The sequence below is a fragment of the Pelodiscus sinensis genome, chromosome 1, assembly GCF_052426305.1.
Source record: "Pelodiscus sinensis isolate ZL-2025 chromosome 1, ASM5242630v1, whole genome shotgun sequence".
Lineage (NCBI taxonomy): Eukaryota > Metazoa > Chordata > Testudines > Trionychidae > Pelodiscus > Pelodiscus sinensis.
The window spans coordinates 84,126,333-84,153,795 of record NC_143052.1 but is presented as its reverse complement, the minus strand read 5'-3'; the positions used below and the strand labels follow the sequence as shown (position 1 = coordinate 84,153,795).

Here is a 27,463-nt window from a genome sequence, read left to right as displayed (position 1 = left end):
TGAAGGTGTCTGTCACTTGTCAAGACTTCCTATTTGGCTCTAAAGTATTTCTAGGTCCTCCTAGCACTCACGACACTTCCTGTGCAAACCACAATCTTCAGATTATGTACTCCTCTTTTCAAGCACAACCACATGCTGAACTATTGCCAATTCACAGATTTACTGTGGTAAATTCTAGCAGAGATGTGATTCTTATGAAGCAAAACAAAAGAAATACATTCCTACAAACAGTTGTGTAGACCAAGGAAAGGAGAACTAAACCTCAAAATCAAAGAGCACGAGTCTAGACCAAGCTCTTCAAAACTGTTGTAAATAAATTTGTGCACATCACAACTCTTTTTCTGAACCAACATTTCACATATTACAGAATAACGCTAAATCACCTCTTTCACAGACAAGATAACTAAGCACCTGCACAAGGTCACTTCTGGCACAATCCAGAACAGTACCCAAGACTCTAGTACAGAACTATCTTATATCTACTTTGCCATACATTCTGTTAGAAGGAATATGGCAAATTAGATGCTTGTGAATTCTATATTAACACAGTATGGTACTGTGTCATTCTCTAGAACAGGGGTGGGCAATAATTTCCACTCCAAGATTTTGGTAAGCTGTCATGGGTCGCACTTCTGTGGAGGGGGCACAGAGTCTCGGATGGTGGGTGGAATGCAAAAGGGAGCTTGTGATAGAGGACTGGGGTGCAGGAGGGAGAGTGTGGTCTGAGACAGAATTTGGGTGGAAGGGGTTATGATCTGGGACAGGGACTTGGAGTGAAGGGTCCAGGAGGGCTTATGGGTGCAGGAAAGGATTCTGGCCTGGAGGAGAGCTGTAGGAAGGGGTGCTGGGTCTGGAAGGAAGTTGTGACCTGGGGGAAGGGTTGCATAGGGTTTGGGTGGTGATGTGGGGCAGAGGAATGGGGTGCAGAGTCAGGGAGGGGTATGTGTGCAGGAAAGGATTCTGGCCTGGGGGAGGAGGTGCAGAGTCTGGGAGGTGGTTGTGACCTGGAGGAGGTGGGGAGCGGAGATACAGAGGGTTTGGGTGGTGGCCTGTGGCAGGTAGTTGGAGGGGAGAGAGCAGGTGAGGTGCCAGAGACAGGCTGTGACTGGGAGGCACTTACCTATGCAGCTCCCAGCCAACAGCTCTACAGACTCTCTGCTTATGCACTAGGCAGCTGCTCCATATGGCTCTGCTCCGGCACACGGAAAGAGGCGGGGCGAAGGGTGAGTGAGGAAGCTTCATTCTCTGCCCCTGACATCAGCAAAATGTCTCATCTCCTATTAGCCAGAAGCTGGCCAATGGGAGCTGGGAGATTTTACTAGGGGGCAGGGACAGCACACAAAGCTTTCTCCTTTTTATGTCATTCTAAGTACCCAAGAACCAGGTACTTAAAATACTTAGAGCCCACTCTATAAGCTTCATTTAGCATGGACACTAATTGACAATACTTTTTCTCCAATTTTCCTCTTCTCTTTCCCTCCCCATCCCCTCTCTTTCTCTGCTATTTATTTCTACCCTGGCCCCCTTAACTCCATTCATCTGAAGAAGTGGGTTGTGCCCATGAAAGCTCATGATACCATCTACATTTTTGTTAGTCTAAGGTGTTGCAGGGCTATTCACTGTTTAAGTTTTTTCAGTTAGGGTACGTTTACACTGCACAGCTATTTCGAGATACCGGAGCTACCCTGCATCTACACAACGTACCTGTTATTCTGAAATATTTTTTTAAATAACGGGCACACTATTTCACCATTCTGGTAAACCTCTTTGCACAAGGGATAAGGAATGGCTCAAAATAGTGTGTTATTTTAAAATATGACAATTTTCAAAATAAGCTATTTCAAAATAGTTTCAAAATAACATATGCAATTTACATAGCACAAATTGCGTGTCTTATTTTGAGTTTAGGGTGCTGGGTAGATGCACCCTTACAGACTTACATAACCACCCCTTTGAATCTTTTTATCTAATGTAATACTTATGTGTTGGTTATTTCAGTGTGCATGGAAATATATATTTAAACCCTTGCAATATTTACATTACATAAGAAGTTGTAGTTCCAGAATACAGCCAAACACCACATAATGGCATGTTTGGAAACACATATTCAGAGTTCCTTACCTAAAGTTTTGATCATTTCGTTGACTCACTTTTATGGCATCCAGAAGGCTTTCAGCAGCTAGTGGTGACTTATTGTTACCTGCTTCAGTAATCTGGCGCTCTACCTTACCTAAGAAAGAAACACAAAGTAGTTTTACATTATTTTATTTTCTCTGCAAGACCCAAATTCCTTTTTCATGCAGGCAACTTGGGTAACATGTTGCTTTTCCTTTTCTCCTACTGATAAGCAACAGGCACATATTCAGGTTTTTATAATTTGCTTTTAAATATAATGTGTGATGTCAGTATGAAAAGTTATTCCAAAGTGAAGTATTATTCTTTCTTGAAATATATGGAATAGTTACATTAACTCTGGAAACACAGCATCACCTAAATGTCATTAGAATCTAACAAAGCATGTCAATATTGCAGCTTGTTCTTTACAACTTATTTGACTTTCACTCAACTACAATGAACTTAATGGGACCCTGTCCCTGCATCAAGTCCTGTTGCGGCTCTGCAATAATAGCATTCATAGTATTCATGCAGAACTGCAGTGGTGGTTGATGCCAGGACCTGGCATGAGCTGGAACTGAGCCAGCCTGCCCATCCACCAGCTCCCCTATCTCCTAATAATGCAGAGCTGCAGCAGGGGTTGATGTCAGAACTGGCTTGAGCTGGGACTGAACCAGCATACCTGCGCACCAGCTCTTAAAGTGCTTCTAATGCACAGCTGCAGCAAAGGTTGATGCTGGGACCCAGCATGAGCTGGGACTGAGCCAGGCTGTTGGCCAGCCCACTAAAAAGTTTACTCAGAGCTGTAGGGGCAGGAGGGTGGGATTGTATGTAGCCAATAGTGTTAGCCAATAAGTGGCTTATTGGTTAATCATTTAATCAACTACACTATTACATACTTAGTTCTGGGGCTGTTTTTGTTCAATATTTTCAACACTGATTTAGATAATGTCATAGAGTATACTTATAAAGTTTGTGGACAATACCTAACTGGGAGGGGTTGCAAGTGCTTGAAAGGATTAAATTTCAAATGGATATGGACAAACTGGAGAAATGGTCTGAAGTAAATAGGATAAAATTCAATAAAGACAAATACAAAGTAGTCCACTTATGAAGGATCAATCAACTACACACATACAAAATGAGATATGATTGCCTAAGAAGAAGTACTGTGGCAAAAGATCTGGAGGTCATAGCAGATTTCATGCTAAATATGAGTCAACAGTGTAACATTGCTGCAAAAAAAGCAAACATAATTCTAGGATGAATTAGCAGGATTATTGTAAACAAGACACAAGTAATAATTCTTCCACTATACATAAGGCCTTGTGGGAGAAAAATCAAATAACTCCAATTGTGTCAAAGGGGGGACTGTGCAGAAATCAAAACTCTCTAAAGAAAACTGCTGTAAGGGTTAAAAAGTTTTCCAGGCCTCTCTCCCTGTATCAGAGTGAAATCAAATTAACTCTAATCAAAGACCCTTACGAATGACTATCTCAAATTCATGGATACTCCTAGTCTGTCACAAATTGTCATGTAAACCCTTATCTTTGTCACAGTTTGCCTTGTAGACTCCTCCACTCAAGTTCTCATGTGGCTTTGTGTACTGTAAAAACTTACTTCTAGCACTCCTGGGGTGAACAGAAGTCTCAGAGTACTTCTGCTGAGACTTTGATATGTTAAAGAAGAACAATCCACAACTGAACTGTCTAAGCATTCTGTATATAGGATACCTGAATCTGTCTGTCAGGGCTGCTGCTTCACTCTTGGAAGTGACAGCCTGCATGCATGCATCATAAAGTTTTCCCTTCTAGGTTTCTCTCCTGCCTCACTGATTTGACCTCCGGCCTCGGACCCTTCTGGGGCTCTGTACCCCAGGGGAGCGAGATTTCCCCCTCAGCCTCAGATGAACTATTGTGTCCAGTTCTGGATGCCACATTTCAGGAAAAATTGGAAAGTCCAGAGGAAAGCAACATAAGTGATTAAAAGTCTAGGAAACATGATCTCTGAGTAGAGATTGAAAAATTAGATTTGTTTAGCTTGGAGAAGAAAAAACTGAGGGGGGATAGAACAGTTTTCAAATAAATAAAAGATTGTTACAAGAAAGATGGAGAAAAAAAAGTCCTTGAAAATCTCAGAGGATAGAACAAAAAGCAATGGGCTTAAATTGTTGCAAGGGAAGTCTAGGTTGGACATTAGGAAAATCTTGTCAGCGTTGTTAAGCATTGGAGTAAATTTCCCAGAGAGGTTTTGGAATCTCAAAGGCTATGTTTACACTACAAGTTTCCTGTGCAAAAACAGCAGTTTTGTGCAAAAACCAGCAGAGCGTTCACACCTCAAATGTGTTTTTGTGCAAAAAAAAAAAAATACAGTCAATTGACAGGACAGCAGGCTTTTGCTGGTAGAGTTATTCCTCTCTCCACAAGGAATAACTCCTTTCTGTGCTACAGCTCTTGCGCAAAAAGGCATGTGTGGATACTCTGCAGGGGTTTCTTGCACAAAAAGAGCCCATCAGAAAAGGCACAGGTGCTCTGATGGCCATTCTGTTAATGGCCATCAGAGCTTTCTTGTGCAAGAGCGTCCATGAAGCGTGGATGCTCTTGCTTTTGAGGTATGGATGCGCTTTTGTGCAAGAAGTTTGAGGAAGATCTCTTTTGCAAAAAGCTTCTTGCGCAAAAACCTTGCCTTGTAGACAAAGCCCAAGAGTGAAGGTTTTAAAAAACAAGTTAGACAAAAACCTGTCAGGGATGGTCTAGATAATATGCAGCCCTGCCTCAATGCAGGGGACTAGAAGAAAAGATATCCTGAGGTCCCTTTCAGTCCTAATGATTCCATGAAACCCCTCTTGTATTTCTAAAATATGTTAAATATAGTCAAGTATAATTAAATGCAGTAGCGATATTTTAATTCAGTCTGTCAATGTGGGAAATGTCAAGAGCATGTATCTATTTTAAGGTACATTGCAGGCATAAGAATATGTTAGAAAGGTAGTTTGCTTACCTTTCTGAAAAAGAATTTCTGCTTCCAGATCTAATTCTCTTGTTGCAGATGTTCTACAAAGCTCCAATGCTGTTTCTAAATGACGGAGAGCAGATAACCATTGTAATGGATTCTTTTTTTTGGATGCGCAAGCTACTTCTTGAGCTAATGCATGTCCTGAAAAGAAAACATTTTATGCAGATAAGAGTAAATTATTAAAACCCACAAATATTGTAAAAAGGAAGTAACCTCCTTGTGGTGAGAATTATTTTATAGTATATCTATACAGCAGTGTTATTTCAAAATAACTGACGTTATTTCAAAATAACAAAATGTGAGTGTTCTTCCTTCAACTTCCTACTGTGTAGACAGCGCCAAAAGCTGAATTAAGATATTTCGACCTCAGCTATGCAACTGATGTAGCTGAAGTTGTGTATCTTAATTTGACTTTTGTCCTACAGTGTAGATGTGTCCTTACAATACTAAACTCCAAAAATCTAAAAGGCATAAATATCTCAATGATGTACTGTGGAGCTGAGAGCTCTTGAAGATCTTTCAACACAAAATGATGTAAATTTAGTTTATATAAACCATCCTAAGTAGCTTGGTTCACATGGGACACAGGAACCAGACCTTCCATAGGATATTTGAAAGGAATGGCCAGGAATCATTCCCTAGTTTCACTTGAACTTTCAGAATCTACACAAAAACAAAACTTCCAGAAATCTCCAAAAGGTTTCTTTGACATATTGCATAGAATTCTGTAAAGCGTATCTGTTCTCTTAAGCATTTCCGAGAAGTTTAGATTGAAAGGTAAAAACTCACCAAATTAAGTTATTTTTTTGCAGAATGATTTATACGGTGTGAACTAGAATTATATGGATGGTAAGTGATTGTATTTGGGATTTTTCTCTTTACGTTTTGTATATTTTACATGTATACAAGCACCATTGGGCATACATCTTTTATGAAGATAAAGAAAATAACTGGAGCTACTGGGATTATATCATTCAAGTTACATGATCTTGCCCCAAGTTCACATGATAAATACCATACTGTAGAGTCAGATCTACATAAAACTCCCCACATCACATATGGGCAGCTGACCCATCAAACCTTTTAAAGTACTGACACTGCATTTTTCCTACCCTGCACACACATGCAGGGCAAAAAAAATACTATATCCAAGGCCCTACAAAATTCACATGAACTTGGCCTGGGGAGGTCACTCGTGAGAGGTCACTCACAGGATGAGAGTGCCATCCCACAGGCCCTAACTCTATCATAACTATATCATAGCCACCTTTGTGAATCAATGAGACCTCTCTGCCTTGTTCTACATACTGATATCTGTAATGAAATATTATTCAAATACCATACCTAAAGACAATTGGCAGGATGGAATAAACAGGAAATATTAATATTGTTTGAGAAGCTTAACTATCAATGTCCTAACTTTTTAAACATTTGGCTTTTAACTGACAAAGATCCAGTAATTTAAGCCTCTAACAGAATTTAGAGCTTTATTTTCCTGGGAATATTCAGTGTATTTCCAAGTTACTTGCAAAGAAATGTCATGAATTGCTAGTTACATTAGACAAATGGACCAGAATTTATTTGTTCATTAACAACTCATACACAGCATTAAACATTATAACTTATTTTACTGAGAGAAGGAATATTGGCCCAGATTATTTCCTGCTCTTTTAAAAAGAATTGTTTAGGTACCATAACAACTGTTCTGCGATGATTCCCCATGAGGATCTATATATTAGGGAGTAAGGGTAATATATGGTCAATTCTCATAGAACAAATGTTGTGTGGCCCTCAACGTGCTGCTGTTAATAACTTTCATTCTTTCTTAGTAAAAGTTAATTGAAAACTGTATATTGTACTAGGCAGTTGTTTACATTACACTCAGAAAAACAAAATAAATGGATACATAGATGCAAATTATATGGAATATACATGCATTATACAAATCTATAATATTTATGTGAAATCGTTGTAATTGTTATAGTTGTTCTAATAATTGTGCCGTGACTACATAGTTGTTATGCTGTTTGCAGTGACTACATCCATCTAGTGAAGATCTCAGAAGGGCATATTTTCCCTACATTTTTACTATTACTTAATTAGAAATTGATGTTAGTTTAGAATAATTTCAGTTAGTCTGGTATTAGTTTTCAAATATTCATCAAATTATTGCAAGAATGTACTTAATATGTCTTACCAATCCTCATTTTGACTTTGGCTAATAGGTTGATAGCTGGTAAGTAATTATTTGTCAAAGGAACCACAGGACTTGTCAATGCAGGGTCTTTTATGCACTGCTTAGTTTGTTCTCCAAAAGTAAAAATCTAGAAAAATTGTGTTTTATAAAGACAAGTTATACACAATACAAACTATATACATCCATTTTATATAGATCCAGGTTGTAATTCCTCACTTTGAATGCATACAGGGGTTTGCTCTCACAGGTCCAAAGCCCCACTGACTGACTTCATTGGGTCTTATGAAAGAGCATTGAAGAAAACCTTCAAGCTGCTGAATTAACTCCTATTGTCCTCTCCATTGAGAAGTAAGTTCCTCTAAGTTGGGTACTTCAAAATGTATCCCAGAAGTGGGAGACACAGGGACATTGAGCTCATGATTTGGTTTATGAATCTAAGGCTTTTAAACATGATTAAGGGCTCCAGAAGAAAATTCCCACAAACCAGAAAGTCATTCAGAAACAGAACCTCTCTGACACCTAGGTTCTGGAGATGGAATACTGCTACAGGTTGTACCTCTCTGGTACACCAGCATTCCCGGGACCTGAGTGGTCCCGAACCACAGAGTTTGCTAGATCAGGGGAGGTCGAGGCTCCTCTCGAGTCTGTGGGCATCCCCAGAGCCTGGGCTTCTCTGCCCACTGCTGGGGCTTCCAGGATAAGCCTCCTCGGGCTGGGATTTCCACAGCAACCACCAGCCCCTCTTCACAGGGGTTCTCAGTCAAGCCAGGGCTTCCTGCTGGCCCCGCTCCTGTTGGGGTTCTGGGACAGGGCTGGGGATTCCCTTTGGCTGCTACCAGCCCCACTCTTGCTGAGGATCCCCTCCGGCTGTTGCTGGCCCTGCTTCCACTGGGTTTCCCAGCTGGAGAGTCCCCATATCTGCCACCAGCTCAGCTGAAGCGTGGGTTCCCTGGACGGCATTGGCCCCACTGCCACCGGGATTCCCAGCTGGGCTGGGGATTCCTCTCAGCTGATGCAAGGGCTCCCCAGAGCTGGACTCCCCACCCACCGCAGGATCAGCCCCTACCAGCACCTGCAGGACTTCTAGCTGGCTCATGCTTCTCACCTACAGGGCTCTCTTGTCTCTGTGGTCCTTCCTTCCAGACCATGGATGTTACCAGACCAGACAGTCCCTAATTTGGGAGGTTCAACCTGTACTGCTAGATTTGAGAAATGATCTTGAAGACAATGTGCAACGGTCTCACAATAACATAAATGTATGTGCCAACACTGCAAGCACTGTTGACATAGGGGGAGCCAAGGAAACTGGGAACTGCACTTATGCAGGCTGTGAATTATTCGGGTTAGCAAGTTCCACAGATGGAAGTCTAAGAGGATAGGCTGGAGCATTTTATACTTGATCATCTAGCTTTGGAGACATAAATTAATAGTTTAAAACTCTGCATGTCTACACTTAAGGAAGGAAAGATTTTAATCTGAAAGCTTCATTTGTGAGCCAAATAAATAGGAAGAAAATGAAGCCCAATAACAAAGGAAATAGCAAATTGCTGTAAACTTTTGTTACAAGTTGTATGCATTTAGATGAATTTTAAGTGTATTTATGTTTAAATTCTTATGTAAGATCACTTTATTTACAACACTTAAGAGTTTAGTTATGTGAATATCTCTGAATACTAAATATTGCTATTTTATACTTGATTTCTGGTTTGAGTGAAGAACCCAGGCTAAAATTCTCAAATTAGGATGCTTAAAGTTAGGCACCTAAATCTGTAATTAGATATTTAATGAGATGTCTGGATTTGCAGAGGTGTTGAGCATCTTTATCCTTCAATGAGAGCTGTGGGTTCTCAACATCCTTGAAAAATTAGGCCATTTATTTCAGTACCTAAACCGGTATTTGGGATCCTAAGTGCTTATCCATTTCAAACGACACTGGATAGTATTCAAAATACAGATTATCTATGTTTATACCTAACCTTCATGAGTCTGTAGGAATTAGGTAAGAAGGACTAATTCTGTACAGTGTATAAACTGGAAGAAATTTAATTACATACACCCTTTCTTTCCAATGAGTTGCTAAAATAGTTTCCAGAGTAAGATGCAAATCAGAAGAGTATGACGAGTTGGCAAATCACACAAAACTAAAATAAATCACTAACTCACCCTCACCTGTTTAATGGTAATTTTGTGAGCCAGAATTAACAAGTTTAATCGTTCAATTGCAGAAGAGTGATGCTCTGTGTCCTCATCCATTTGTGCTGTCAATATGTCAGCTAGCAGAAGCATACTTTTCACTAGTGTTAAAAAAGCCTTCGGGGAAATAAATGGCTTTTCTTGGAGTAAATTGATTATGTCCTATTTGAACACAGATAACATAAATGAATTTAACCAATGTTACCGTTTGTTTATAAAAATCCGTAAATAAAATGAAAAAGTATGTTTATAATCACAATATCTAAGAGATATTAACTATTTCAGTCTTATTTTGTCTTGGCAGCAGTTTTATTTGTCAAAGCCACAAAAAACTAACAACTATTCTTTGTTTCCATTCAAACCTGCAGAAGAAGCTTAATGCCGGTCACTGGACGCCTTTCTTGCAGATCAAGTATAACAGCTTGCACCAGCACTTCAGCCTGTGTCTCAATGTCATTGAAGGCCTCTGCTTCTATTATTACTTCATTTATTAGTCTTGAGCACTCAGTCATGTCATTTTCTAAAGGAAAGAACGGGATTAATAAAAATAAAATAAGAATGATTTTACAATAACTTTCTCTTCAGCATTAAAGGTGACATCCTCTTTGAAAAATGACTGTAAAAGTGATTTAATATGATTCCATGTTTATTATGTTTTGCTGATTTCTATATCAAATTTGTTCAATTTACAAGAAAAAATGTTAATTTCAAATTGTCAGCATTGTAAACACACACAAATTGGGTTCTTTTCTTCATGAGGATAAGTAATGAAGATTCTTCAAGACTAATGATACTTTCTAATTATACCTGCTCAACTCCCCTCTTGTCTTCAAAATCTGCAGTCAGTTATAATTTTGAAACTCCATTAATCTTCATAGGAGTGGCACTAGTATAATTTAGAGCAGGGCTACTCAATATTCGGCCCGTAAGCCGCAAGCAGCCTGCAGCCCGTTTCTTTGTGGCCCAGTGGGAGGTTTGAGTTCTTGCGAGGCTCAATACATGGCCTGCAGGTGGGATCCTTTGAACATGGCCTCCACTGGGAACAGGCTCCACAATGGCAAGGCGTCTCCCGGGCTGGGTGAGCACTGAAAGACGCACAGCCAGGTTCAGGATGTCAGTATTTCTAGTCCCCAGAGAGGAGGTGCCAGAAGCACCATAGCATTGTGGGAAGTGCTTTGTATTCACGCCCATCAGTGTGAAAAAAGCCCTTTGCATATATGCTTGCAGGTAAGTTACACTTAAGTTGCAGTCCTTGGCATGTACTGTGAGTATTAGGTGTGTCTAGACTACAGGGTTTTGTCAACAAAAGTGGACTTTTGTCGACAAAACTATACCTGCGTCGACACTACCACTGAGTTCTGTCGACATAATGTCGACAGAACTCGGCAGTTTTGTTGATGGCGGTAAACCTCATTCTACGAGGAATAACGCCTTTTGTCGACAGACTTCTGTCGACAGTGTAGATGAAATAACACCTTCTGTCCTTTGCGTCTACACTTTCATGTTGACAAAGCAGCTTGCTTTGTCGACAGAACTGGATGTAGTCTAGACGCTCTTTGTCGACAGAAGCTTTGTCAACAATATCTGTTGACAAAGCCTCTGTTGACAAAAGCCTGTAGTCAAGACGTACCCATTGAGGCTTCCAAAGTTGAGTAGCCCCGATTTAGAGCAATCCTATGTTAGTAGAGATTACACCAGAAAGAACAGATTTGCAGACCCCTTATTGAACTTGCAGAACTTTAAGTAGGAAAAACAACAGTTCGGTTTACAACTAAAAAATTAAGTCTGGAATCAATGAGACTCAAACAAGAACATTTTACAGTCACCTTTCAAAGTGAAAGTAGAATTAAATATATATTTTTATATAAATTATAAATATACAATTTAAACATATTTTAATTTGTACATATATAGATAATACAATATAGTTAACATCAATTCATAATTGTTTAACTGATATACAATCTCATATAAAAAAAAATTCCCTAGCAATTTTGTGCAATTAGTGGCATAAAGTATTGTTATACTGTCATGTTCAAAAGCTTGGAAATAAACTGGAATAGAACATTTCCATTTATAGGAGCTATATAAAGTCAGCACAGCAGAAGAGTATTTGAGGTATGCTCAAAATAGAGATATGTAGCAGCAATAATTTTTAAAAACTAAGTGTGCCTATTTAACTTAATTGCTTAAAGGGTAATGAGCATTAAATAATACTTCTTTGATTTAATGGCTAATACTTTATAAACTAGAGGAAAAGATCAAACTCCAAAATAGAATATTTTCTTGGCTCTATTGGCTGAATTCAGTAGAAACAATTTTTTACTGATTGTTCTAACATTAATATTTTTATTATTCATACTGTAGTTGAGATAGGGATCAGAAGACCATTATACTGGGCCTATACAGTCACCCAAGAACATATGGTTCCCTGCCCAAAGAACTTACAATATAAGACACAAGAGCAAGGATAACAGTACCTTTCACGTCACCAATGCCACGGATCTGTGATGTTACTGCAGCTACTAATGCCAAGCGACATCTCAGCCACAGACGTATGTTCATATGTTCTTGTGCTATTGCATTGCAAGGCATCTGAACATTGTCTACATAAGAATCCTGATTATATTTCAAAAAACAATAAAAAAGTTATTCTGTGAATATATTTTAACACAAATAATGTAGGCCTGTTTATATTATACTGATAAATACATAAACTTAACACAAAACAAATTAATACACATATATTAAAATAGCAAAGTTATAATTAAAAGTTTATTCAGTTTGGGTGAATCATTTTTATTACAGATGTCAATTTGTGATTTATTAAGTTAAAACTGAATAACATAATGAAGACTGCAGAGAAAATGAAACTGTGATGATGTGAGAATATATATACACATTCCGATGATAAAACTGAAGGACTATGTGCATTTAATATACACTTTTGATCACCCCATCTGTACTTTGCCCATTAATCCACCGAGATTAATTCTAACATTTCAAATGTCTAACGTACCTCAATCAGTTATCTTCCAGAACAAAACCTACTACACATTTTTTTCTTTTTCCCTCCCAAATAAGAACTCAGTATTCTGAGGTGCATAAAGGCCTATATTAAACCCTAAACCAATAACAAGTCAAACAGGTCATTAAGTATCAGAACTAAAAATGAATGTAATCAGTGCTTTTTTTGTGATGGTACTGCCCGGTACACAGTACTGGCACCTCCAACAACTTTTCCCCTTGAGTACTGGCACTTTTTTTTTTTAAACAAACAAACAAACAAACAAAAAAAAAAACCTCTGAATGTAATGTATCACTGGAAAACATTCAGAAGAATTTCCAACCCAACCTTCTATACCACTGACAATCCATTATAAACAGCCTTTCTGAAACCGAGTTCCACAGCCCAGATGCCAATATCTCGTGCCATCAAATGGCTTGCATGATTTCAACCAATGATAAAAATTAGCTACAAAGCTGGTTTCTGAACTTAAAAATTAGTCTTCTTTACAGATATTTAATGGTGAGAGCCTTAACGACTATTACAGTATATCTTATATTTGACTTTTCATTGTGTAGTCACAGATGGCTCTACAATATGTTGGACTATAAAGATATAGGTTTGGATCTCCTTGGTCCAGCACCCTCAATACCTGAATGGTGCTGGATGAGGGATTTTGTCAAACCAGGGGAGATCATTTCTGGTCCCCCTGACACCGCCCCCCACTTCAGCTCTAGCCTAGCCCAATGGCCTCCGGCTGGCTCCCTACCTGCTGCAGGCTCTGCAGGCCTGGTGACACTCCAGGCAGCCACATGCCATGGCTCTTGGCTCCCCCAGGCAGCAGGCCCTGCCCTAGGGCAAGGCGAGCAAGGCAAATGCCTTGGGCCCCACGCTTTTGGGGCCCCACGCTGCTGAGTATTCACCATCCACCGACTGGGCTTAGGGCCCCGCTCCTAGTGTTGCCAGACCAGAGAGTCCTGGTGGAGCGCCAGCAGTAGAAAGCAACCACATACCGGGCAGCCACATGCTAGGACTCTCATCTCCCCTCCCCCTGCAGCCACGTGCCATTGCTCTCCTCACCCCCACAGCGGTGCACCAAGGCTTTTGGCTCCCCCAAGCAGCCATGTGCTGTTGCTGTGGACCCCACGAGGTCACTGCCATGGCAGAGGCTCCCAGCACCATTGGGCCATCATCACCGTTGCTGTGGCTCCCTGCCCAGCCAGGCAGCCAGCTGCCAAGTCTCTCAACCCCACTGGGCAGCCGTGCTGATGTTCACTGGGCAGCACCGCCAATAACTCACTAAAGGCAGGCAGCCCACTGCCCTGCTAGCCCTGCTTTCTACTGCTGGTCCTCTACTGGGACTCTCTGGTCTGGCAACATCTGTGCCAAACCATAGATGCTGCTGGACCAGAAAGTCCCTGCTTAGGGAGTTTCAACTTGTAGAAAAAGATCTCAGTTAAAGTTCTGTCAATCTTTAGACAACTATTGAGATTAGGACAATTGATCAGACCCTATACTAATTTTAGATTTCAGTGCTGAAATGCACGTCAGTTTGGCTCTCCCAGTGAAATGCTCTCACTCAGTACATTTGCTCATACAATTTAGATATAGTAAAGTCAAATTGCCTGTTTATTTTATAGCATTGAAAGATTTGTGGGAAGGTTTGAAGTTCAAATCTATATTCTACAATATAAAAGAAAGTCTTGGATTTCTATCTAGTAGCACAACAACTGGGAGGAGGATAGGTCAATACGACAAGGTACTCCCCTGGTAGGTTTTTTTGTTTTGCTTTTTATGGGGTTTACAGGCAGAGGAAAATGCTGATGCTAAGAAGTAGAACATGAAAAAGTATCCTAATTGCATATATAATACTCACAGCATATTAACTACTATGATGGCAACAAAAAAGTCAAAGTTTACTTAAGCAAATAATTTAAAAAGTAGAATCTGTATCAATACATACTCGACTCTCTGTTTGCTGTATATTTAGCTGAATATGTGGAACATTCTTCCTGAAAATTTTAGCATCCTGAAGAAGTCGAATTGCAGACAAAGACAAAGCAATACTGCGAGAGGGAACATATTGTAAAATAAATAAATAGATAAACAAACCAACTAATACAATACAAATTTTATGTTTTTATGTAATCATTCTTATATCTAGATCATTTCTGATTTTGAACCAGCAGTTATTGACTAGATTTTGCTTAATTAATACTAAAAAGCATACTTGGTCAAACCCTGTGTGGCTGGCACACCAGAGGATCACCAACCCTGCCTTAATGTAAACAGGAATCAGGCCCTGTGAAATTTCAAAAAATGCTAGATTGATCATACTGGAAGACACAGTCCTTTCTTTCTGCAGAAAAACAAAGGGTGAACTGTAGCATTTTGAGATTACTCACATTACCCTACTCATATCACCCTATCAATATGTCTCAAGTCTGCACTGGATTGACTTTCATCAATTCTGCATACGAAAACCTTCCAGCAGCAATAAGAACCAAGACAGCTATGTTAATAATGGTTAGTCTTCCCTCTTTTCCCAAACTGAAACTACCTAGGCCCTGCAACTTGTAGTAGTGGTAGTCCCATTGGCTGTGTCTAGATTGCACCCGTTTTCCGTAAAAGGGATACAAATTAGACAAAGCGCAATTGCAAATGAAGCGGGGATTTAAATCTTCCCCGCTTCATTTGCATAAACATGGCTGCCGCTTTTTTCCGGCTCGGGGCTTTGCCAGCAAAAAGCGCCAGTCTAGACGGGGATCTTTCGGAAAATAAAGCCTTTCTGAAAGATCCCTTATTCCTGATTTTAAGAGGGTTTGGAGAGCTTGAAAGGCACAGGCAGGGGCCGCTCCAGCTCAGCTGCTCTCAGCCTCTGTGTGGGGGGCTACCATGGCTGCCCCATCCTTCTCTCCCTATCTCCCCTCTCCCCCGCGCAGGGCTGCCAGCTCCCAGCCTGCAGCCCTGAGTGGGGGGCCTGTCAGTGCTACCGGATACCAGTTAACCATTACCCAATAAGTAGCACCCTTTAAGGGTGATGCTTACCAGGTAACTGTTTAACTGATTACCTGTTAACATCCCTACTTCCTACCTTACTTGTTTCTCCCCTCTCTGGGTTTGCCAGTCTCCAACTCCCTCCACATTAAGAGTGACTGTTGCTCTGTGAGGGTACATCTACACTGCCACCCTAGTTCGAACTAGGGTGGCTAACGTAGGCATTCGAACTTGCAAATGAAGCCCGGGATTTAAATATCCCGGGCTTTGTTTGCATGTTCCCAGGCACCGCCATTTTTAAATGCCCTATAGTTCGAACTACCTGCCCGCAGCTTCATGCGGCACGGGCTAGGTAGTTCAAATTAAAGCTCCTAATTCAAACTACCGTTACTCCTCCTGCAATGAACTTCATTTGCAAGTTCGAATGCCTATGTTAGCCACCCTAGTTCGAACTAGGGTGGCAGTGTAGACATACTCTGACGGAGAACAGGCAGTAAGAAGGAACTGAAGGAGAGTCAGGGAAGTTCTACCTTTTACACCCTCAGCTTGGTACAGATGGCAGAGCACCACCACTCCTTTGAGTACTGTTAGGCTACATCTAGACTGCATCCCTCTGCCGACAGAGGGATGCAAATCAAGCACTTCGGAAGTTCAAATGAGCCTGGGATTTAAATATCCCAGGCTTCATTTGCATACTCACGTTCGGGCGCTGTACCGATCACGCGCCCTTTCAAAAGTGAAAGTAAAGCGTAGCCACGGTGAAGAGTGAAGGCTGCCAGAGCTAATCTCACGGATGTCAGGCAGTAGTCACTGCGTGTGGTGAGTGAGCCCTGTGACAATTCCCCTCACCAGGACAGTCTTCAAAGTGGTACAAGCACTTGAAGCACCTTCAGCTGCTGAAGTTGAGGACAAAAAATGAGGAGTACAGGATCTTCCAAAAAAGCTTCCTGCTGTCGGCAGAGCCTTACTTTCACTTTCGAAAGGGCGCGTGATCAGCACAGCGCCCGTACTCGAGTATGCAAATGAAGCCCAGGAAATATCCCAGGCTCATTTGCACTTCCGAAGTGCTTGATTTGCATCCCTCTGTCGGCAGAGGGATGCAGTCTAGACACAGCCTTAGGGAAAATCCTCTGGCAATGCCAGGAGAGAAATCACATATAGTTGGATACTGACAAGAGAGTTTCATAAAACTGATGTGGCAATCACAAAAATAGAGCAGTCATTGCATACTGGTTTGGCATTTTATCTTGGAGAAATTTATAGCAGCATTAATCTGTTTAATAGCAACAGTGGACTACAAGGATTTCATTAGGAGAAATGTCTATAGGCAGTTTATGAGTTCTCGTTTCCCCATCTCCACTAAACACTATATTTCCTAACTGTGATACAAAATAATCATAGCCTTGCTGCTGGACTTCAGGATAATTTCTGTCTTCTTTTAAATTATCTAAAGACAATTCAGCTGAAATACTAGACAGTTGTGCTATGCTAATGTCTTCACTTAGTTAGATGTTTGTACAGCACTCTGCAGAATGAGAATGCTAGATAAGCCCAATGCAGTATTAGTATCATTCCATGTATTTAAGAGAAAATATTCTCTTTGGTTGGCTTTGACCCTAGACCGGGGTAGGCAATAATTTTTTTTTCTGGGGGGGCCACTCCAAGATTTTGGTAAGTAGTCAAGGGCTACACTTTTCTGTGCAGGGGATGCGGGATCTAGTTTGGAGGCTGGACACAGAAGGGTGCACAGGGTAATGGACTAGGGTGCAGGAGACAGTGTGGGGTCAGAGGGTGTTTGGTGGAGGAGGGGGTTGTGACCTAGGTCAGGGGGTTGGGTGTAGTGTCAGAGAGGGGGTGCGGGTGCAGGAGAGGATTCTGGCCTGGGGGAAGGGTGTAGGAGTGGGTACAGAGCCATGGAGGTAGTTGTCACCGGGGGCAGATGGTGCAGAGGGTTTGGAAGGTGACCTGCAGGAGGGAATTGGGGTGCAGGAGGGTTTGGGGTACCAGAGGCAGGTGCAGGCTGGGAGGAGTTTATCTAAGTGTCTCCTGACGCGCAGGCTGCAGCACCTCCAAGGCAAGCTGGGATCCCTGCCTGCTACAGCCCCAGTCCACTTGAAAATGAAGACTGCTCCTTCCACGTGGCTCTCAACTCCAAGTGGGGAAGAGGCTTGCAACACCCCAGTCTCTCAAGCCAATCTCTCAGCTCCAGTTGGCTGGCTGAGAGATTGGCTGAGGTCAGTTCTTACTGGCTGGTTTTTTCTGGACAATAGGACCTGTGGGCAGGGGCAGATGAGGGTTTTGCAGGGCCCACAGCAGCACAATTTCGTGGGGCCTCCCTTTGACATGGCTCATGCGCTGCTGCACCACAGCACATGCGCTATGGCGCCACGGCACATGAGCGGGGCCTCTTGAAGTGCGGGGCCCGGGGCAGCCACCCCACTCGCCCTCCCCTATATCCGCCTCTGCCTGTGGAAGTAGGAAGATTGCACAAAGCCTCCCCTTCGCTGCAGAGCAGAGAGCCACAGGGACTGTGCTTTAAACTGCGGCGGCTACATGCCTGAGGGTCCTGGCATGGTGGTAGGGGGTCCAGATCCAATGGTTTGGCAGGCTGGATCCAGCCCCCGGGGCATATTTTGCCCAGCCCCATGCTAGACTACCTGAGAATATAACTGGATTATAGATAACTTCTCAGAAGACCACGAAGCTCAGCATAAAAATAATGGAACAATGGAATAGTAAACTAAAACATTGGTGATTAGCCAATAAAGAGGTGATAAACAGGATCAAATTAACTCTTCCGGGAGCCCAGAGCTACTAGATTTTGTGTGGCCCCCTTAGGCTTCAGGGTGAGGCTAAAATGAGAAGTTCACTATGCAGGAAGGGATTGGGGGATGAGGCAGCAGAGTTGATATGGGAAGGGGTGATGCTTCCAGCTGTGGGAAGGGGCTTTGGAGTGGCCAGTGAGAGGCATTTGCAGTGCAAGACAGGGAGAGGGATCAAGGTTAGGACTAAGGGTTTGGAGTGCAGGCGCAGGCTCAGAGCAGGAAGTCAGGGTGAGGCTGTGGGGTTTGGATGGGACTTAGTGTGCAGGAGGGGCTCAGGTATGGGATGTGGGGTGGGAAAGAATTAGGGTGCAGGAGAGGACTCAGGGCTGGGACAGAAGATTGGTGTATTGGGCTGCTTACCTGGCACAGCTCCCCTTTGGTGGTGGCGAGGAATAGGTGGCTCTGCACAGCCTATGCTTGCCTACAGTCACTTCCCTCCTGTAGCTCCCATTGGCTGTGATTCCCAGCCAAGAGGAGCTGTGGAGGTGGAGCCTCCAGGCAAGTGCAGAGCAGAGAAAGAGCTTCCTCTTTGCCATTTGCAGCAATGCCATTCCAGCCCCCAACCAGGAAGAGTTGCCCCCAAAAATAGTGGCTTTATTGGCTGCAGTCCAGGGACCCAGGCTGAGGGGTTCCCTCTTATCCTCTAAAACCTTTTTCTTCATTCATCCCTGGTGTAATATGTTCAGTCCTGTGTGAAAGCACCCCTTGGTGGCTAATGGGGTCTTGCAGTATTTATCTCACCTGTCTGCGGACGAGTCAAAAGTTCAGTCCTTGGCCAAGGTTCAGACCTCTTCTTTTGCCCCCTCCCCGGGTGTGGTTTGCAAGGGGTTGAGCAGGGACCCAGGCCCGCCCACTCCTTTCGGTCCCAGCCCAGGGAACCTATGGCTATGTCTAGACTGCACGCCTCTTTCAAAGGGGCTTTTTGGAAAGATACTTTTGAAAAAGCCTCTTTCGAAAAACAGTGTCTGGACTACAACCAGTACTTTCGAAAAAGCAAGCTGCTTTTTCAAAAGAGAGCACCTAGGCAGTCTGGATGCTGTCTATCAAAAAAAAAAAAAAAAAGTTTGCATTACATAGTGCCTTTTTTCAAAAGAGCACTTTAAAAAAAGGCATTATTCCTCGTAAAACGAGGTTTTCCACTGTTGACAAAACCGCCACGTTCTTTTGATTTACTGTTGACAGAATGTGGCGGCAGTCTAGATGCAGGTAAAGATTTTTTTTTTAAAAGGCCACTTTTTTCGAAAAATCCCTGTAGTCTGGACACACCCTGGATGTAGGAGTTACCTGCCAAGCTTCAAGGTCAGTATTTGTGATCACTTCCCCGGGATGCCATTTTCATCCAGCCCTTCTCTAGGGCCTTGTTGCTGAATTCCCCTTGTCCAGGGTTCCACAGAGGTGGCGCTGGCTGGTCTTTAGCTGCACGGTCTAGCTTCGCTCAGTTCTGAGGGCCTAGCTCCCACTCAGAGCTGTCCACAGTTCTGGTGTTCCCCAGTAAGCCCAGAGGCCTGCCTGGGTTGAGCTCCAACAAGGAACTGACTGGCCTTAGCTAGCAGCTCTTTATCTAGCAGCCTACCATACCCTGATTGGCTCCAGTGAAGGCTGCCCATCTACCCAGCTCGGAGGACTTTTCCACTGCTCCTGCTGCTGGCAGGATGCTGAAAGGCCTCCAGTGATGAAGTGGGGCTTTGTCCGCCCCATCACACCTGGTAATAAGCTAAGTTTAAATCACTAGTTAAGAGCAGTGTTTCTCTAAGGTGCGTGCCTGCACGGGAACGCACCAAGAATTTGAGGCTCCTCAACAGAGCTGCATGGCAGCTGCTCGGCTGCTCAGCTGCACCAGGTGGGGCCCCATGGCAGACAGCTGCCTTGCCCCAGGAGCAGCAGGGAAGCCAGCATGTGGCCCTGGCCCTAGCTTTGGCCCCTCCCCAGGGTTGGAGCTGCTGCTGGCAGCTGCTCTTCCAGGAGCTCTGGCCGGGGCCATAGCTGGATCTCAGTGTGGGCGGATGGCAGCTACCCCTCTGGAAGCCCCCACTTGGGCTAGAGCCCAAGCCACATGTTGGCAGCAAGTACCCCAGCCCTAGGGAGCAGCCATTAGTCAGCAGCAGAGTCCCCACTGCAACGAGCTGCACCCAGGGAGCATCTGCCCACCATGTTGCATGGCCCCCATTGCTTCAGGCTGGCCATAGGGAGCAGGTGGTGGACAGCCTGCATTGCCACACCCCCGGGCTAGTTCCAGACTCAAGCAATGCTAGCTAAGTCTTCTAGTTAATAAATACACGCATTCAGAGACTGAGGCTGCGGTATGGATTGCATGAATTAGGGCTTAGCTCCATTTTGAAATAGCCACAGTTCAGCAGTTGTTGGATGGTAGTTGATGCATCTGCCTAAATAATAGGCTAAATAATAGCATATATGGGAATTTATGCTAATTAAGATGATATTTAGCTTTTTTTCCATTGGAATAATCCCTGATTATCTCTCCCAATGCAAATCCCAATTTGTAATTGTATAGATTTAAGAGTAAGCACTGATGCTGCTAATGTATAACTTAACTCTTCCTCAGTGAGTTGAGAGTTTGGGTGGCCATCCAGAGGAGATTCAAATGCTGCCCAACTAATTAGCGCAGCACCTACAGACAACAGAATGTGTTTCTATTGGTGGTGCATATCTGCACATGCCTCAGTGCACGTAACAAAATGTATTTGCACATGGATGGAAAAAGTTAGATGGAACATTGTCAGCCACCATTTATTACTTGTGTGTAGCACTGCAGCACAGGTCTTTAAGAAAAACAGCATATTGTTCAAACTTTGCAGTTATGTGTGTGTGTGAGGAGGGGAATGGTGTCCTTTTACCGTATCTGTAACTGATGGCATGACCCAGTACATTGGAACATTAGTAAGTATGCTTGGGTGAAAGTTATGATTTAACAGCTCTTTTTATTTTGTGACTGGGAAAGGGCTGTTTTAGTATTCTTTCTTCCATAACATTAATATATTAATATGATATTTGTTAGTAACTGGTGGGTGCAATGGTGGCACACATCTGAAAAAGTGCATATGACCTCAATATTAGTGCACAAGACAAAACTCACTCCTCTCATGGATGCAAAATATTAGAGAAAACACTAGTTAAGAGCCCGCTGCAATGTAAGTATTTGTTATATCTAAGAAAAGACATAGCTAAAAGGAAAGAGTTGACATCAAAACCAAAAACTACTATAAGAAGGTTATCATTCTTACAAAAATAATTTATTTAACATAAAGCAGGCAATAAGTAGGAAAATTCTCCCAAATGAAAAATTAATGTGATGTGAAGATTATTATACAGAAATCTATATGGAAAGTGTGTATCTCTTTACTCTGCTTTTTTTTAAGTACAGGAGAACCTCAATTTTATGAAGAGCTAAAAAAGCACCTGGAATTTTCACAAAATTTGAGGTTTAGAAATTATGGGGAAATCTGAAAATCATGAAAATAGAACAGCATTCCATACAGTATGATTAATTTGCATTAAAGGAAAATATACTTAAGTACAATTAATATCCAATTTATGCAAATTTATTAAAGACTACATTAATGCAATTAGAACAGAGCTTATACCTAAAATCTAGAATTAAAATTCAGATCTGACAGCAATGAATAAATCTGCAAAATCCTGTCTTAGGCCAGGGAAAAACAGGGAGTTTAAAATAAATCAATTTAATAAATTCATAAATTCAGGGAAAAAAAGTTTGCAAAAAAGATGTTCTGCTGTATAAATAAAATTATATCAAATGTAGGCAGGCATTTGCTAAAATTTCTAGATTCTAATTTTCAATATATCCTTAGGGTTTTTTTTTTAATTCTGAAAATATAACATCATAAACATGTTAGCTAGAGCAACTGATACCATTTTTTTAAATAAAACAAACCTTAGAAATATACAACATAATCTTAATGCAAGTTGCCATGCACAAAAATGACTGCACCACACCTTAAACAAGGAGTAGGGGCATTGTGGCTTGCCAGGGGAAGGAGTATATAGTACTTTATAGGAAGGGCTCAGTAGCTTCTGCAAAAGTAGAGTGCGCCAGTATGGTGACACTGACTCATCCCCTAAGAACCATTGGGAAAAGTCCCTTTTCCTCAGACGAAGCAAAGCAGCATCCACACTTCCCATTCCTTTGAAAATGGCAAAATACCAAGTTTGGTCAGGACCTTCTATGGGCATCAAGCTAGCTGCTCAATTGTAGGGGAGCTAGGAAGTAATTTTTCCCTCGTCACCAGACAGGCCAAAGTGGAATTTGTGTGCATGTGCTGGGCTGGTGGGGGGAGGTGGGGAGGAATGAGGGTGGGCTTTCATCTTCTTTACAGCAGGTTAAGGGAGGGCTTTGTTATGGTGAATACAGAAGGAAGTTAGGTTATGGCAGGGTGGGCAAAAGGGCCTCCATGGGCCAGATCCAGCCCACCAAGTGGATTGATCCAGCTCACGGAGGTCCTGCTGTTCCCCCGCCCCCAGGCCAATAAAGGCCTAGGGACACAGGAGTGTGCGGCACTTAGAGTCAGCCCTGGTGGCTGATGCTAAGCACCGCACGCCAGAATGCAGGTAGTGAAAGACTTCATGTTCTCCCTGCCAATCAGGGCCTTGGGGTGGGGAGAAGCACACAAAGTCTCCTCCTGCCCTGCCCACACCCTGCAAGGAGTGTTCAGTGCTTAGAAGAGCCATGCGCTCCTTGCAGGATAGGGGCAGGGCAGAAAAGAGACTTTGCACGCTCTCCTTGCCCCTAAACCCTAATTGGCCTAGGGGGCAGGGAGAGCACGTGAAGTCTCCTTCTGCTTGGCACTTAGGGTACATCTAAACTGCGCAGCTATTTCAGGATACCAGAGGTATCAGATAATTTTATCTGCTCAGTAGTCCAAGACATCTAATAATAAAATTGTATCCTGCTTAAAATAATATCAAGTGTCTCCTGTCCTTTCAGTATAGCCAGACAATTATAGTTGTTAATTTGGGTCTCTTTTAAGTTTGAAATATACAGGTATCTTTGAGGGCACAGAGAATTGTTGGGTTTGCTAGGGTTTTTTGGTTTTTTATTTTTACAATCAGCAAGATGCAATGCATTCTGGCCATGCTGGCCTTTACCTGAAAGCAGCCTGATGTCTTTGCTGGGAAATAGCTGTGAGCTGAAGCGTGGCCTCAATAATAGTCTCTAATTCTACAGCAAAACATTGAGAAATCTTTCCATCATATTTATTCTGTATATTGGTTACAAGGGAGTTGAGCCTTTCTTCAGCTTCTGTCAATAAAATCCCCTAAGAGAAGAACATCATAGCATCATTTAATTTCAAGAAATAATACAAATAAGAGGAAGTTGCTTAAAAAGTGCAATTATTGTTCATGATTTCCCATCATTTGAAATAGACCAACCTGAATACAAGGCACTACTTCTTTAAGCAACTTTAATTGTTTTATCTGCTTATAAACCCAAAGAACTGGAAGCAGCACTCTATACTTAACTTTAGAGGCAATATTGAAATTTATGCCTCTGAGCACAGTACACCAAAAGATACAGTACTGTATACCTTAACAAAATATAATTAGTAATTATTCAGTTAAGTGTTTTTATTTCCATCTTTATAGCATAGTTACAGTTAAAGATTCAGTAATTTTCAATTGTAATAAAATAATGAAAGTATCTTTCATATTGAAAGAAATAATTATTTTTTTAAATATAACTTCACTATAATTAGTAAGTAGAGCATGTATTCTGAAAGTCCCTGTATTAGTTTGCAGGCCCTCAAATTCACATTAAGTGAAGCTGCAGGAGACCTTGGAAAACAAGATCAGAAAGAAAGTTCGCTTTAAATTAAAAACTTATCTACCTTAGGACTCTAGAAGGAGTTTAGTTAAAAGCCATAGGAACATGTTATGCCATCCATTTTTAAGCAGAACTTCACAATGACCTCAAAAGAGTACTCTGCTTAAAAATCAGAGGTAGGGTAAGTCTCAAAGGAAACATCAGAAGTATCAAGCCTGTACTATGTGTCTCAAGTATTTTGCTGTCTCTGAAAGATAAGCCATCTTCCAACTTGTTTCAAATTTATATGTGGCATGTTTTCAAGTATGGATCAGCTTAGTATTACTTTCTAGTAACCAACTAAGCAACACAGGAATTCTGTCAGACGCAACGTTCATCTAGATCATCATTCCATCTCTGACAATGGCCAACGACAGCTGCATCAGAGGTAAGTGTAAGAAGCCTGCAGTAGGCAAATGAGGAATAATCTGCTCTTCCACTTCTGAATAATTATTGAGAGGGATAAACCCCAATGTATGAGGTTAAATATCTAAGATATGCAATAAACAATTGAATAAGATAATAATCAATAGCCTGACTTCCAGGGTAAAGAGTTCTGAGTAGAGGGTAATAAATTTGCAAGGAGAGAACCATCAACTGACACTAGAATGACTACTTTCCCACATTAGGTATTTCTTTAACTTTTCCATTGATTTGGCTGAATTAATGCCGGCAGTATTAATGCCATTAAGGGCTCCAGTAAGTTTATTCAAAATGTTTTAAATCTTTATTTTACTTTGTTATATCTCTGAAGCTGTGATTTCCAAAGTTATACAACACAATGAAAACAGAATGCTTCTCTTTCAAATGTGCTGACAGAGATTCTAGAGAATTAATGTCTGTTTATCCACATATTATAGTATACCATCAAAGTGACTCACATATATTCTGAAGGAACCATCTCTAAAAGTGAATGGGTATGTTAGTCTTCATGTTCCAGTTAGCTCCAACCTCTTCGTTGAAATAGTCACTATGGGTATGTCTACACTACCCTCCTAATTCGAACTAGGAGGGTAATGTAGGCATACCGCACTTGCAAATGAAGCCCAGGATTTGAATTTCCCGGGCTTCATTTGCATAAGCCGGGCGCCGCCATTTTAAAATCCCGGCTAGTTCGAACCCCGTGCCGCGCGGCTACACGCGGCATGGACTAGGTAGTTCGGACTAGGCTTCCTCGTGGAATGAGGAGTAACGGTAGTTCGGACTAGGAAGCCTAGTCCGAACTACCTAGTCCATGCCGCGTGTAGCCGCGCGGCACGGGGTTCGAACTAGCCGGGATTTTAAAATGGCGGCGCCCGGCTTATGCAAATGAAGCCCGGGAAATTCAAATCCCGGGCTTCATTTGCAAGTGCGGTATGCCTACATTACCCTCCTAGTTCGAATTAGGAGGATAGTGTAGACATACCCTATAAGATTCACTTGTAACAGTGTTTTTCATGATATGGACATCTGTCTAACACAAACTTGACAGAAACTAACAAACTCATGCAATTGTGTACACTCAATAGCCATGAGTGTACACTAAGGGCAGGTCAATACTATGAGGGAAGGTCAGCTTAAGGTATGCAATTCCAGGTATGTAAATAACATAGCTAGAGTTAATGTACCTTAAGCCGAGCTAGGGTGCTGTACTCACTGAGGAAATTTGATGGAAGAAACACTCCTGTCAATTTCCCTTACTCCTCAAGGAATCAAGTGAATCTTATTATAGTAATTGTTTTACTCCTCAAGGATTAAGGGAAGTTGAGAAGAGCATTTCTCCCATGAACCTCCCGTAGGGAGGAAAGCACCATAGCTCACCTTAATGTACGTCCAAAACCCATGAAAGCTCATGATGCTATCTATATTTTTTGTTAGTTTCTAAGGTGCTACAGGACCACTCAGTGTTTTTTAAGATTTTTTTTAAGTTACAGACTAACATGACTACCCCTCTGAGACTACAGGTACGTTATTTATGTAGCTGGAATTACATACATTAAGTCACAGCAAGGAGTACCAGCCTCAACATGGACACCCTCAGCATTTAAATTAGCATGTCTCCACTACAACCACTAAACTGAATGCTGGAAGATCAACCACCGCAGTGTTGATCTTCCCGACAATGTAGATGTGCCCTTGTGGTCATTAATAGCTAGGTCACATTAGAACCAGTAACCTATAAAGCAAAAGTTCTTTAACTCATTTCCAGTTCCCCTACATCATCTACTCTCCAGTAGCACCAATTTCAGCTACATAGGACACACATCATTTGAAGAACAGTGTACCGTTCCCTAAGCTTAGTTTCCTAAACAACAAAATTACCTTTAGCATAGCCATATTTAATTCTTCTTTACATCCGACCAGTTGTACAGTAATGGTGCTTTGTTCCTGGTGTCCTGCCACTTCTGTATTAACTGGAAAATAAAAGCAAAAGGATATCATCTTAATCCCATCCTTATATCACAGTTACAGATAAGGATTCAATAATTTTCAAAGCAAAGGATAGCAGTTTAATCCCAAGAAAAGTTTCACATTTCAAAGGAGCAGAGGAGATCAAATAATCTTCAATAATTTCAAGAATCAATATTATTTTTCTGTTCAGTGAATATTCATGAACTAATCAAGATTTTTTTCCTCAAACATTTTACTTTTTTACATTTGTTCTATCACCATGTCAAACTTTTAACACTTTACACATCTCAGCTGCAGAAATAACAGGGCTCTCAATTTAGATGTTGGAGGGTTTTTTGGGGGGAAATATGGAAACACCTGGGCTATGTCTACACTGGCGGCTTCTTGCGCAAGAACATCTTGCGCAAGGGTTCTTGTGCAAGAAGTCTTGCGCAAGAAAATGTCCACACTGCCATGTGTGAGTTGTGCTTTTGCACAAGAGCACCCATAGCAGTGTGGACGCTCTCTTGGGCAAGAAAGCTCTGATGGCTATTTTAGCCATAGGGCTTTCTTGCACAAGAAATCCCTGCTGAGCATCCACACTGCCCTCTTGTGCAAGAGCTCCTGCTCAAGAGGGCTTACACCTGTTAAAAAAGAGCGTAGCTCTTGTGCAAGAAGCCCTCTCTTACCACACCATACTGTAAATTTCCTTGCGTAAGAGCGGTCGGGCAGTGTGGACGCTCTGCGGATTCTTGTGCAATAACGGCCATACTTGCACAAGAAGTTGCGAGTGTAGACATAGCCTGCCTGTCCCACAATAATTAGCCCATGAAGAAAAGAACTGAGTCTGTAGCTATCAATGAGGAAGAATAGAACAGTTAGGCATTGCTTATATTTGACAAACT

General features: G+C 41.9%; 1 protein-coding gene across 6 annotated transcripts in view; it reads right to left on the bottom strand.

Annotated features, from left to right (window-relative positions):
• Positions 1-27,463, bottom strand: part of CFAP54 (cilia and flagella associated protein 54) — a 243,621-nt gene that overhangs the window by 32,025 nt on the left and 184,133 nt on the right. For 5 of the 6 annotated variants that reach the window (XR_012905249.2, XM_075933789.2, XM_075933754.2 and 2 more), the window contains 9 exons: positions 26,490-26,581; positions 23,474-23,643; positions 14,491-14,593; positions 12,001-12,139; positions 9,883-10,040; positions 9,491-9,682; positions 7,328-7,454; positions 5,116-5,271; positions 2,122-2,230 (listed from right to left, as the gene is read on the bottom strand). Coding sequence is in view for 5 of the 6 variants with exons in the window: in XM_075933789.2 (XP_075789904.2) it covers positions 2,122-2,230; positions 5,116-5,271; positions 7,328-7,454; positions 9,491-9,682; positions 9,883-10,040; positions 12,001-12,139; positions 14,491-14,593; positions 23,474-23,643; positions 26,490-26,581 (1,246 nt within the window). In the remaining variant the exon portion in view is untranslated. The remainder of the gene's footprint in view (positions 1-2,121; positions 2,231-5,115; positions 5,272-7,327; positions 7,455-9,490; positions 9,683-9,882; positions 10,041-12,000; positions 12,140-14,490; positions 14,594-23,473; positions 23,644-26,489; positions 26,582-27,463) is intronic. The other variant, XM_075933762.2, reaches the window with a different exon arrangement.